This window comes from Poecilia reticulata, linkage group LG6 (genome assembly GCF_000633615.1).
Source record: "Poecilia reticulata strain Guanapo linkage group LG6, Guppy_female_1.0+MT, whole genome shotgun sequence".
In the NCBI taxonomy this organism is placed as follows: Eukaryota; Metazoa; Chordata; class Actinopteri; order Cyprinodontiformes; family Poeciliidae; genus Poecilia; species Poecilia reticulata.
The window spans coordinates 14,764,800-14,778,820 of NC_024336.1; the positions used below are offsets into that span (position 1 = coordinate 14,764,800).

General features: G+C 41.5%; 1 protein-coding gene across 1 annotated transcript in view; it reads right to left on the reverse strand.

Annotated features, from left to right (window-relative positions):
- Positions 1-1,498: 1,498 nt before the first annotated feature.
- Positions 1,499-14,021, reverse strand: part of polr3b (polymerase (RNA) III (DNA directed) polypeptide B) — a 25,058-nt gene continuing 12,535 nt past the window's right edge. The window contains exons 20-28 of the mRNA XM_008411447.2: positions 11,581-11,790; positions 11,301-11,459; positions 10,255-10,372; positions 10,029-10,171; positions 6,274-6,377; positions 5,107-5,273; positions 4,561-4,674; positions 3,746-3,919; positions 1,499-1,824 (exon numbers count right to left, since the gene is read on the reverse strand). Of these exons, the coding sequence (XP_008409669.1) occupies positions 1,695-1,824; positions 3,746-3,919; positions 4,561-4,674; positions 5,107-5,273; positions 6,274-6,377; positions 10,029-10,171; positions 10,255-10,372; positions 11,301-11,459; positions 11,581-11,790 (1,319 nt within the window). The 3' untranslated portion in view covers positions 1,499-1,694. The remainder of the gene's footprint in view (positions 1,825-3,745; positions 3,920-4,560; positions 4,675-5,106; positions 5,274-6,273; positions 6,378-10,028; positions 10,172-10,254; positions 10,373-11,300; positions 11,460-11,580; positions 11,791-14,021) is intronic.

Genomic DNA, 14,021 nt, shown 5'->3' on the forward strand with positions numbered 1-14,021 from the left:
CACGCAAGTGGGGAGGGGGGTGTGGTTACGCTGCAAGCGACGTTGCTGCTGGTGGCTACAGTTTAAAGAGGAAACCATAGGACTCAGAGCAGCTTTCTCTCCCCGCTGACATCAACACGACTTCGGCGCTGGCGCTCAATGTCCCGAGTGATGTCAGCGAGCGCCGCGGCAACCCGAATCCAGCCGTCTGCTCGTCACGTGGCCTTCAAAATGAGCGATCACAGCGCCTCAGCCATCCATGGCTGAGGCGCTGTGATCGCCTCAGATTGTAAACAGATTAAAAACAAAAACGAAACGAAATGAGTTTCATGAGAAGCCGGTCGGTTACTTTTAGGGAATATACCAACATTTAAGTTATATTAAAAATGTTATAATTTAGGAAACAAGTTAAAAGTGGAAAAAGAAAATTCATTAAATACTATTTTTATTAAGTGTTTCCTGCATATGAATACTTCATGCCCTACTTATAGTTATTTCTGGCGTTATCAACTAGCAAGTATTGGAATTAAATGATTTATCTGGACTGTGTTCAATACCAATATTGAATAATTTAGCACACAGGTTTGAATTTACTGTGAATTACATGCGTAGAGTGAACTAATCTATTAAAAGCACCAAATTGAAGATTTGAATCATCGCTGATGATTGGTTGAAGTTTCAACTGGTTTGCATGATAGAAATAAAGTGTAAGAAATAATTCACCACATTGTTTCAACATTATATGTATATTCACTTGAGTTAATTCTTTGTAAATATCTTTGGAGTAAACATCTTTAGATGGTGGTGATATTTTAGATATTCTTAATCATTATAATATATCCCCCAGTTTCATCTGGACAGTTTTTAGACTTGGTTATCCAATTAAACGTGGAAAATTACTCAAACTCCTTGACATTTACTTTTACATTTTGTCACATTACAGTCACAGACATCAAGTTAATCACAAATGTTTCCTGAATTCACTATGATGCACTACTTAGTTTCAATCTGTGGCCTAAAATTTCATCCTAATATATTGTTTTATGTTTATCTGAGAAAAAAAAAAAAAAAGTCATGGTACAGAAAGCAGACACACGTTTCTCTTAGCTACACTGTGGTTTGACACATTTTTGACATTCGCTAAGGGATAGAAAGGTTGTACATTTAATCAGAAATTTAATTTCTGAATGAATGTTGGGTCTTTCTGGTCTATAACAATTTCAATCATCTGAAGAGAAAACAACATCTTCCTAAAACAACAGCCTAAGAAATAACTTTTGGCAAAAAAAACTTGCATAGGTCATTATTTTAGAAAAGGGACAACAGTAAATTTAAATACTTAATATGTATGATTAAAAAATCTCTGAAGTTTGAATATTAGGAGATATTATTGATTAGAAATGGCCTGTACCTATTAATAGAGAGAGACAAGAGAAAGATAAGGGATCCGGTTTATGGTGGAGTCTTAATATTTGTAATAAAAAATGCAGATTAATTCAATTAAGCAACACACCCAAGATGACTGAGAAACATTTGTTTTTGCATTTATTATGTACACAGACAACACAAATACCGATGAGGCAATAACATAACTGAAAACCTCCAAACTGTACATTTGAAGTTCGTAAACTTTAACGTCTCTTTCCCCTCATCAAATCTACTCCAGCGTCTGCAGCTTTCACTCACTCTGCCTGCGTTTCTGTCCCTGCCTCCGCTCACTCGTTGTAGCGCGACAGCTTGAGGCGAGGGATGATGTTCATGGACTGCAGCTCCTGGAACAGCAGCTTGCAGGCGTATGGGATCCTCAGCGATGAAACGTGGCAGGAAGACTTACAGTAATGACACCTGGAGACCAGAAACAGATGCAGAAAAAAATAAAAAGGTTTTCGCCATAAATGTCAAAATTTGCACTGAAACAAAGATGGAACCACAAATAAATTATCTAGACACTTTGATAGCAAAGAATAGTTCATTTGGGGTTTAGTTCCACTTGAAGCTTGGGTAAATCTTTCTTCTTCTGTTGCTGATTTTAGTGTAAATATTTGCTGCAGTGTGGAGTACTTTCTCCAGTGGTGGAGAAAGTACTCAAAAAATTTACTTAAGTAAAAGTACAAATACACAGACAAAAATGTACTCAAGTAAAAGTAAAACTACCACATTAACATTTGTACTTAAGTAAAAGTAAAAAAGTACTGGCTTTTAAAAATACTTAAGTATTAAAAGTGAAAGTACTTGCTGAATGGATTACCTAATYGCTAATATCATTAAGTGAACCGATCGTATTTAATTTTAATACGTTTGAAATGTGCCATCTTAATGAACAATGCCACAGATAAAGCATGTTTTTATTGTGTTTACTCTGTAACATAGTTTAGACTTAGATATGTGATTCTATGCATCATAATTTCAGGGATGGAAACATCTTGTCTCCTGTTCTAACATAGCATGAACTTCACTTTTTTTGCCACTAGTGGCATTTATTTTGAAAGAAATCCAACAGAAAGGGGATGGAAAGAAGGTGGGTGGGAGAGGACAGGCAACCAAGGAGCCACGTAGCAGAGTTGTAGTCAAGACCACCTACCCAAGACCAAGTCAAGACCAGCACCCGCGCTACGTGACACAAAAAAAATTAAATTTGAGAAGGTAAAAGTTATCTGAAAGATCCACTTTCCCATAAAAAAACAACAACTAGATATTAAATTCTTAGAGCTGAAATACCATAGCTGCTGGAGCGTCTGATGAGCAATAAAGATCCGTCCAGAAGAATCGGATCGTTCCTGAATGTCAAATCACTATATTGCACTTTGGTACCAGCGTTGTCCCATATRTGCGACACCTCAGTCAACACCTCCACACAATAATTCAGGGCATGAGTGACAACTTTTTTTCATCGCAGATGCAACATGTGTCTCAGTACAGCTAGCTTTGCTAKCATCACGTCCACAGATCTTACCTTTCTTTAAGCTTTCCTTCCAAGTGACGCTAAAAGTTGGACTAAGTCCCCACCGTCTGTGAAAGCAAAGCGCTGCTGATTTTACATGTCACCATATCTATGATTTATGCAGCGCAATTATGTTACTGATGATTAGACAGACATCTTCTCCTGCTCAGAGGAAACCACTGCCCATGTCTGGAGCTCCGCTTCCGAGTAAAGGAGGAGGCGATGCTGACAACAGACACGTAAGTCACGTTATTGCTCGGATTTTACGGCGCCACCTTAAGTCCCTGAACTTCACATTTTAACGGAAAAAAAGCGCAATACGACTTGGATGTAACGAGTAACGTGACAGTTTTGTAGAAATGTAGTGAAGTAGAAAGTACAGATACTTACTGTAAAATGTAGTGGAGTAAAAGTAGAAAGTCCCCATTATTAAATCTACTTAAGTAAAGTACAGATACACGAAAATTGTACTTAAGTACAATTGTTTCCCACCACTGGTTAGGACACTTAATAAAGAGTCATTTTCCAAAAGCTAACTCACTGAATCAGACAGGGTGGTAGCAGATCTTAACCAGACTGACCTTTGGATAAAACTGTTTCCTGATGTCTGTCAGGATTGATCGCTGCTCGTCTGTATCTGATCATTTTATCAGCTGCAGTTTGGTCGCTATATGCGAACAACGCAAACACCCCTATCAGCTCAAACTCTGTCTTGTTCACACACGGCCTTCCTTGAGATCTGCCCCAAACTTCATCTTTGAGACCTTCACGAAACGACTCGTGTTTTAAGCAGTTGAAGCGCCGAGATCTGTGGTCACGACTCACCATCCAGAGTATCCCAGCAGGCCACACTGTCCGCACACGTCCACCTCGAAGGCGTCGCTGGAGATCATCAGACGCTCCAGCAGCAACATGCTCGCTCCGTAGCCAATCAAGCAATCGCGCTCCATCTCTCCCAGTCGCAAACCTCCGTCCCTGGAGCGACCCTCGGTCGGCTGCCTGTTGGTGGGAGAGAAGAGATTGAAACAAACGCGTTCAGCGAAAGACCATTCATGCAATCCTGACCGCTAAAATACAAGGTGCAGTTCACACCAACCCTTTGTGGTCCGCTTTAGTCGAACTCTAGTTCGTTCGCCTAGAAGGTGTGAAAACGTAATCAAAGTCTGGTGTAGATTAAAAAAAAAAGCAAACTCTGGTCCACCTAAAAGTCAACGTCTCAGTTCTGTTGAAGTGAACTCAAGCGGGGTTTGTGTCCGTATGGAGACTGGAGATCAGTCTGAGGACAGGAAGCGAAGAATAGTGCAGGGCATTCTGGGTAAGAACAGCCAAACCAAATCTGAGAGTCTAACGCTGGCGGGTGAAAGACGAGAGAGAAATCCTACAACCATAAAAAGGTGACACTACTCCCTTTTTGTTTACATTTTGTTAAAAAGGAAGTTGCGCTCCCGTCTCCTTCTAAGGTTTTCGTGTCGTTTCCTTCATGGGGGGAAAAAATCAGTTTGGTTTGTTTGACACAGTACTTTGTGAAAACAAACCGCACCAGATGAAAATGTAACAAATGTTGCAAATTTCTTCCTTACACTCGTGCAGCCTTGGTATGTTATCTCTGAGATTTTATTTTATTTTTTTCCTGTTTTCACCTGGTGAGAACAGCTCTGGGCCCTCGAGCTCTGGCGTGCATCTTGTCCAGAACCATGTGCTTCAGCTTCTGGTAGTAGACCGGTCCGAAGTAGATGTACGCCTCCAGAGGTTCTCTGAGGACAAAAGGCGGAAACACATGATTGGAGCCAAGACAGAAAAGTTTAATAGTATAAAAATATTTCTTTAGAGTGAACCAAAAAAAATTAGATTTGTGACTCTGTTCATGCAGCTGAGTTCTTTAATAAGTAAATAATTTTTTTCAAATAATCAGAAACCTAATGATCCAATTTTGCTGGGGGGAAATTTCACCAAATATTAATGGAGGTGTTTGTATATATTTGACCCTGTGTGGTTAAGAGAAATTCTTCAACACATTCAAACTTGTGCACTTAGTTTTTGTTTTTTATTCATTGAAGTTATGTTTTAGAGTCGCTCCACTAGAACAGTTCAAATGACCCAAAGTAGCGATCATGAAGGGTGAATATAACCGTCTCAGTGTTTTGTCCTGAGCAGCTTTAAAGTTTGCATAAACCTCTTCAAGTTACCCGGTGATTCCTGAGGTGACGTAGTCCTTGCCCTGGTAGTTGTATCCATATCGGATCAGATCCTCGCACACATCTTTCACTTTGCTGCCTCCGAAGGCCGTCCCGTAGTGAAACCGTCCGTCCAGGACCCCCGCCTTCCCAGCAAGCAGCTCGATCAACTTTCCAACCTGATCAAACACGGAGAGGAAACAAAACTCTGATCAGAAGTTGGACATTTTTGAGGATTTATCTGCCTCTGACACAAAGTGTTGATTATTGTGGGTGAAATTAGATTACACATGTCCCCCCCACCCCCCTTCTCCGCTCAGAGAGAGGACATCCGTCCAAGGATGACCGACTCCAACAATTCCTGTGAGGCTGCACCCCGAAGACCCCTGACCCCACCACATAAAGGCAAACACCTACCCTCGTATCACTCTCAGGCCACAGAAACATCCTCCGGAGCCAAACATTTCTGAGCCTTCTCCGAGGCAACGACACCCAGCAAACACACACACATACACATGCAAACACACACACACAACTTCAGCAGTAAAGATTCATCGGGCTTTTACAGCAGCCAGAGAAGAGGACAAGACAAGTCTTCACGTTGTCCACAGTCTGTCCTGCTCTTCAGTTCTGATGTGCTGGGCGTGTTTGATTTTAAAAAAACTAAACAAAAACAACTTCCACACGCTGCCAGAGGCAGCGGCTTCGCTGGCACCGTTTCCGCAGCAACAAATATCTGTTTGTAAAGAGCGAGATTGCTGCTTAACGCCGTGAATGGACGTGTGCTCTGGAAGCCAACGATAAACCGGAGAGCAGAGGAGCGCAGATAATGAGGGCTTTGTCTCAGGAGAGGCAACACAGAGGTTTAAACTTCCAGGTCTGAACTACAAAAAATATCAGCCGCGGGTCAGGAGTCAGCTGTCGAACCAACACCTTTAGTTTAACATGAGAAAGAAAACCAGCAAAAAAAAAAAAAAGATTATATGAGTCACTGCTTCAGAAAAAAACAATCCATTTAAAAATGTACATTAAGCATGAATCTATGCGTTAGGGATGAACCCGTTTTACTCACTGTAAAGAAAGAAAATAATCAAAATAAACGAAGCCCATTGTTAAATATGAAAATAAAATAAGAACATGGAACAAAGCACACAGGTCTAGCAGCAGCAGGCGTCGTACCGTCATTCTGGACGGATATCCGTGGGGATTCATGATGATATCCGGACAGATCCCAGTGTCACAGAACGGCATGTCCTCCTGAGGGACGATGAGGCCACACACACCTGAAACACACAGAGGCTGATCAACAGAGAGAGGAAGACTCCGACTCAACCACACTTTGAGAGGCTCTGAATTAATACTTTTGTTCAGTTTGAGTTGGCGGACAAAAATGAGCTCCTTGCTTTCATGAAGGTTTTATTTCTCCTACAATAACTTTCCACTTTTAGTTTTCTGAAACTTTTAAAACTTTTTTTTTGAGTCAGTGATAAAGTCTTACTGTTAATGTTTGTTCAGTCATTCTTTTTAACCATTTTATCTATAATTGTAAGAAGATGAACACATATATAAGTCGACATAAGTCGAAGCCTTGCTTTTGGATCCCCATCCCTTCCCAAAAAAAATTATCAGTCATTCTTGATCATCTTTGCTTTTAAATTCCTCTTTTAATTGTACTTTTTCCCCACCAATCTGGATTTTATGTTTGCTTTGTTTAAAATCAATAGTCTGTGTATTGAGTTTTCATATTTTTAAGAACAAAAAAGAAAAAACCCCATCTAGTAGCATCTGCCAAACTACCAGCAGGCTGGTGAAGAGCTTTCTGGCTGTTTATATTTTTTCGGGGCATTTTAACAAATCAGATCTGAATTAAATTAATCACATTTAGCCTCGTCCTTCAGGACTAGATTATAAAAGCCTAAATGTAAATCCCCACAGTGCAGTTTGTAAGTTTGAGATCGCTATTTAGTTTTTCTATCTAGCGATTCTGAATAAAACTGATTTGTTTTCAAGGTAAAGCCAAACTGGTTGGACATTTTATCAGTAAACGTCGATATTTTACAGAGAAAACAGTTCGGTTTGGTAAAGTTCGTCGCTGCGAGGAGCCCCAGCAGAGAATGACATTTCCATAGTCATGTGGACAGACAAGGTCTTCTTTTGACTCGCCTGATGTGGGGACGAGCTCCCTGGTCTCCAGGGGTTTAAGTGCAAGGGCAAATGTTTGCTGAGGGGGCCGAAGCACTCTTCCCCGGCCAGCCGAAGCACTCTTCCCCGGCCAGGGCAAACAGATTGTTGCCCCATTTGCAAATGAAAATAAAAAAAAAAGAGAGATGGAGAAAGAGAAGCTGAGGCAGGAAGTGGAGAAAGGTGCTTAGCTGGACGGAGAGAGCAGGATTACACACCCATGACTTTCAGTTTAACTGGGAGGAAGTGGAGGGGATCAACTGGAGAGCAGAAACTGAGGCGATGCACGTGGGAAAAATGTGTTATTAACCGGAGCGAGTCGACTGACTGCTGATGCTGGGCAGGATGTGGCAACAGGATGTGGAGCGGGAACAAGTGCGGCAAGCTGGTGGAAAGTCGTCCAACAGCAGGAAGACGGTGAAAAGAGAGAAAATCAAAAGGAAGAAAGAAAAAAAAAAAAAAAAGGGACCAGGAGCAAAATAAAAAAAATCAGGATCAGTGAGGAAAGATGTGAAAAAGGAACAACGCAGAAAAACAAAGTCTCACACACACGGACTGGTTATAACGGCAGACATCTTTGGTGTTGTTTGTTTTGTGTGAAAGCGAATGATAAAGGAGGCATGAAATCAGTAGAGAAAAGGAAGACAACAGCAAGGGTCCGGGACCCTCCATCACGGCTCATACAGCTCCGCACTGACGCCTCGCACAAAGGGCCCCCCAATACCGACAACCCTGCACCTCCTCCACAGCTGTGTGTGTGTGAGAGAGACTGGTAAATAATTAACCTCTTCTGCTGATCGGGATGTAGGAGTAGCAAACACTGAAAACTGAATTCACTTCCAATTAAATTGCTCTCAGAGTTTATTTAAAATCTCCTAAAAGGCGCTATTAAAATAATCGATGCACTGATCAGGGGCCGATACCAATTTTCCATTTTATTTGAGGTCTGAGCTGCTCTGTTTATCTCCAATCTGACGACTGAAAGAAGGAGAGAAAAATAAGTTTGCTTTAATAATTTTGAGTCAAACAGCGAATGAAGAAATCAGCCCAATTTATCCATCAAGGCCTACGTCTCTTTAATCAGTTGGTTGGTTTTTATTAAACTCTGCTGTTCGTTGATGCATTCAGAGATCAGAATTGGAGAAAGTTCGTAATGTTCATTCATTTTTATAATCAGGGATTTTTTTTTTTTAATTTTATAGTATTTCACCATTTGACCTGCACTTAAAAAAAATCAAAGCAGATCCAAGGAAAACCTGTGCAGCAGATGAACTTGTGCATCTCTGGTTAAACAGTCTGTCAGATGTCACCTTAAAGGACCAAGACATTTAGACTTAAAGAGCTTTTTGCTCTGTAACACAAATAAAAGCAAGCTAAACCCCAGACATAAAGATGTTTTGAGGGTAAAAAGAGCAGAACATTTATTTTTCTTAAATTTTTGCCCATTTATGTTTAACTTATTGAACTATAAAAATGTTAAACCTCTGGCAAATCAAAGACAAAAGCATGTAATGTAAGTAAATATCCCTCCATTTTCATTGAATACTTGTAAAAAAGGAATAAAAACTACAATTTGATAACTTAAAGTATTTTCTTTCAGACAGCCTTTTCCACTCTGGCATCTCTCAGACGATTATCCCCTTTTACGCAACAAAACAAATACTTTTAACCATTGTTTATATATTTTAAACTCAAAAAGTGCATCAGAGTACAAGATTTATTGGGTTTAATTGTGATTTATGGTGCATCTGTTTCACAGGGAACCATTTTTCCAGTCATTAGCGGATCTGTCGGTGCATCTCTGACCCATCGGTGTTAATATTTAGTCCAGCTGTTGGTTCACGTCAGACTCCAAAGTAGATAACGCATCTGAGTGGAGCCACAAGAGAAGCACAGCTGCTCGCGGTTCCACATCTGGACGTTTCACCCCATTCCTCCTGCAGCTAACCTCACGGCGACCCCTGTCTTCGTCATTATGAGGGACGGAGGACATTGTCCCGCCCCGAGCTGACCGCCCAGCGCCCACCGCACTAATGAAGAGAGTAAATTATGCATGGCGCCAGTTAGCTTTCTGATTAAAACATCATACAGGCCCTCTATAGGGGAGGTGCTGCAAAACAATGATGGTTGTAAACATCACCCCCCCCTCAAACCAGAATACTGCAGGGTGTAATAAATTTGCATAGTCTGGCACAGGACAAAGAGCCAATTAATTGAAAAGAGCTCTTGAAAGATGAGGACGGGGGAAGTGACAGAAACGGCCACTGGGAGTTGACTCGACAAGCCCTCCTCGGCAGAGATGACCTGCAGCTTTTCTTCACCCATAAAAACATTTTCCTGAAACATTTCTTACATTCATGCTCATGTCAACTGCTGAATTTATTTTTGCAAAATTAAGTTTGTCAGTCTCCTAGATTTGAATGTTCTAGATGAAGGGTTCCCAAGTCCAGTCCGTGCAAGTTTGGCATGTCTGGATTCTCTGAAATTCTCTGCATCTAAAACCTGCAGGACATTAGATTTTTGGGGACTCAACTTGGGCAGATTCAATGAGATTTCAGAGCATTTTTGTGTTTGTACAGCTGAACTGAAACGTCTTCCACGTTTTAGTTAGAAAAAAAACAACAAAATAATGTTCTGACTTTACAGCTCAATTGATAAATTCATGTTTCCAGATGGATGGACTCAATAATCGCTCCTGAGGAAGACGACCAACATTTGTTCTCGTCCAGGACTGAAATATGCCGTGCGTTAACCTTTCTGCCCGTGTCGACTGCTGAATTTATCTCCTATCTCTGGTCTCCTCGTCTGCCTCAGGAGGATCTTGATGAGGAAGGCGTCTTCGGCGTTGGACGAGATCATGACCTTCTCGATGTACGAGTCTGTTGAGCCCTTGTAGCTACAGGCAGACAGAAGCACCATGATTCCTCTGCTTCTCGCAGAAGCTGAACTGAAGCGCAGAAGAGCCTCGCGGGGTCTCACCTGATGGGAACGTCTCGGTACTGTGGCTGACCCGGCTGGGCGCTGCCCTCCAGTGGCGTCTGGGTGACGGTCGGCATCGATTTGTTCACCAGCACCTGCTTGTTCTCCACCTTCTCACCTGAGCGTCACAGAATAAATCATGATCAGGTCAGCGTTCTAAAGTCGCAACAATTATTAATTACTTGTGCTAAAATACTGGCAACAATTTTGTCATCTTGAACGGTTAGTTTGATTTTTAAGCAATAATAAGCAGTTATGAAGGGTTCCTCGTTACAACTGCTARTTTTCRTTTTGCGTCTTTTTAAATGTTTGCCTGATAGTTGCACGGACACATCGCCGATGTTATGAGYCGTTACACAAAGCGAGCAAAACAATGAACTTCTAAACCTGGAGACTGGTTTCCAACACAATAATGATCCTAAACACACATCAATGTGACTTTTGRTTGATTTCAAATCACTGATCTCTACTATACTTAGAAAAGATTAACCTTTTAAAAGCTTCAGGAAACTATTTCTATAAACTAGTAAAAAACAGACGAATTAATCCAGAAATTTAATAATGGCTGCAAAAGAAACAGTGAATCCAACTAAAAGATATTTATCTAAATATTAGTGGGGCTGTGTATCAATATTTAAAAAATGGACAATTTAATTATTCAAAACTGAACAAAATTGATAGAAATTTTATGCCAGTAATAACTGTATGTAAACTTCTGGACCCGTGGTTTGAGGCACTTATTTAAATAACTCAACCTTAACAGCAATTGAGTCCAGCATACAACTTTTTTATTGAATGTATTTCTTTATTTAACTCAAATACATTCAAGTGGTGCTACATACAGTGTAATTAATCTAAATTGAATTACACAAAGCCTAATTAATTTTCATTTCTTCCTCCAACGTCTCCTAAACTCTTTAAAAAAATTAATTAAAACTATCATCATCTCTGCATTTCAAAGATTTGTACGTCTCTATCGTGTTGCACCATTAACTATATTTGCATAACTAATACTGAGATGCTGAGAAGAAGCGGCGGGTACTCACCAGGGGAACAGATGCCGTCAGCGTCCAGGATGTTGTGCCTCCATATTGGTTTGCGGGTAGCAGCGTCCAGCATGGGCCCCATCACCTTGTCAAAGGTCTGGTTGGTGTAACGCCTCAGAATGCACTTTGTGTTTTTGTAGACAAGGCAGCGACCAAATCCTGAGAGGAAAAATATATATATATATTCAGCCTCACAGATTCTGACTTCTGCCAGCACACAGTCTAAAATGTCTCGGACTTTAGTGGATTACAAGGAAGATCGAGACCCGCAGAGTCTCACCTCTGTCCAGCGAGGCTTTGTTGAGGACCAGTGCGTCCTCGATGTCATAGCCGCTGTAACTCATCACGGCCACGGTGGCGTTCTGACCCGCCGGCAGCTTCTCAAAGTCGATCAGCTCGATGGTTTTGGTTTTGACCATTGGCCTCTGAGGATAGGCCAGCAGGTACATCAGAGTGTCGATGCGGTTCCTCTGGTTGTAGCCAATAGTTCCTGGCAGGAGGCAACGGCAGAAAATAAGATTAGAAAGCTGAATATTTACTCCAGGATCATTTAGTGCATCATGTCTTCATGGTTGCAGAGGACTGAGATCATTTTTGTAGCGCTTAATCTTCATCAGCAGTTCAGGGTTCCTGCACAATCCTGCTTGTGTCGTCCTGAGAGACACACGGATGTGCAACTTTCTATTGATTAGCCACATAATTAATTGATTAATCAGATAAATTGGAAAATTTTTTATTTAAACCACATAAAACTTTTTTTATACAAATTAGAAAGACATTAAAAGATGCAAATAAACAATAATAAAAAAAAAGAACCTAAACATTTCATTAATCCGATTAATTGTTTCAGCAGTAGTCACGTGGACAGATGGATGCATGGATGGATGAAGACATGGGTGCATAAATTAACAGTTGAACGGACAGACAGACAGACCGGGAAACGGATGGATGGACCGATACAACGGCAGACAGATGCAGAGATGAACGGAGGAATAAATGAATGGATGCACGGACTTCCAGGTGTACGAAGAGATGGGTTGATTCCTGCCTTGAAAGACTGATACATCGACAGGAGGATGGCTAAACGAAAGGGTGGATAGATGGATTTAGATGAATGGATAGATGGATGTTTCCAACTTTTAGGCAATGGAACAGGGAATGATGTTTGCAATTATTTTCCATCTTTAATCAGAGCTGGAAAATACCTCATTTAAAATACAAATTTTTCCAGAAGCAAATCTTCAAATAGCCTGAGAAATATAAATTTGGCTCCTCGGAGTATAAAGAGGTGCTGGTTTAACGCGTTTCCACAGAGTGGAGTCCCTTCGGTCCTCCTGCCTCACTCTGCGTCCAAAGAGCTTGCAGGGAGAGTTATGGCGTAAAGCCTGGCCTCCCTGGAAGCCTTGACATTTGTCAGATGCTATTACTGCACAATCAGCCTACAAGCACAGAGTCTGTGATAATAGGCTCAGGCCACACAACCAGATTTGCACATGTAAAGGGCTGTCCATACAAAACAGACAACACAGAGGATATTGGGCCAAATATAGTTCCAGTCAGTGTTTTTGTAAGGATGGGGGGAAGGGCAGGGATGGATGAACGGAGGTGGAGCAGTGAGGAAGAGGAGGGGTGTGACTCCGGCTCTTACGGACGCTAGCCGACCCGTTCGGGGAAGTTTTGGTTACCAAGGAGCTTTGGGTGCGCACTCTGTGGGCCTTTGCAGCTGAGCACACTGACCCCCAGAGCTCAGCCTGAGCAGACACAATGAATTGCTAATGACACTCTGGGTGACTGGCAGGGAAAGGGCCTCCACACACACAGCACAATGGAGAACCTACGCAAGCGCCCCATGTTTGATGTCCGCGTGCATACACACTCTGACCGACACACACACGCACACACACACATTCGACAAACACTCAATCACACATACAAATGTATTCTGACAAGAAGTGCTGCAGGAGACGAGTTTTGGGGGAGAAGAACCAGCGGGCTGCTTGTATCCACACTGCTTGTTATTCTAATGTCCTTTTTGTGCGTTTTATTTTCAACTCAGGCAAACAAAACCTAAAAATTTCCAGACGTAGGGGAATATTGTTCATGGAAGATTAAAATAATGTCAGCGAGAGTTTCTGCAGCCAAACGGGACCAGCGGGGATCTTAAACATTTCTAGGTAGAAGATCCAGACGTTCCTGACTGCAACTTTCACAAGTCACAAAAGGAAGGAAGGAAAAGAAACAAGAAAGGAAGGAAAGAGAGAAAGGCTGACGGAAACATGGCAGAATGAAGAAGGGAAGGAAGCAAGGAAGGAAAGGAGGAAGAAACGACTAATGGGAGGAAGTAGAGAACACAAGGAAGGTGTAGAAAGACAGGGCAAGAAAGAAAGCACAAGAAAAGAAAGATGGACGAAGGCAAAAAAAGAGTAAGGAAGGAAGGAAAAAGAAAAGGTTGATGGATGCATGACAGAATCAATGAAGCAAGGAAGATAGAGCAAAATCATGGAGAGATTAGTGACGGAGAACACGAAGAAGGAAGGAATAAAATAAGGGACGAAAGAAGATAGAAGGAAAAAAGGAAATAAATTAAGGCAGCAAAGACTGAGGGATAAAGGAAGATTAAAGGAGTGAAAGACATGAGGGAGGGAAGGATGAAGGAAGGAAGGGATGAAGGAAGGAAGGAAGGAAGGAAGGAAGGAAGGAAGGAAGGAAGGAAGGAAGGAA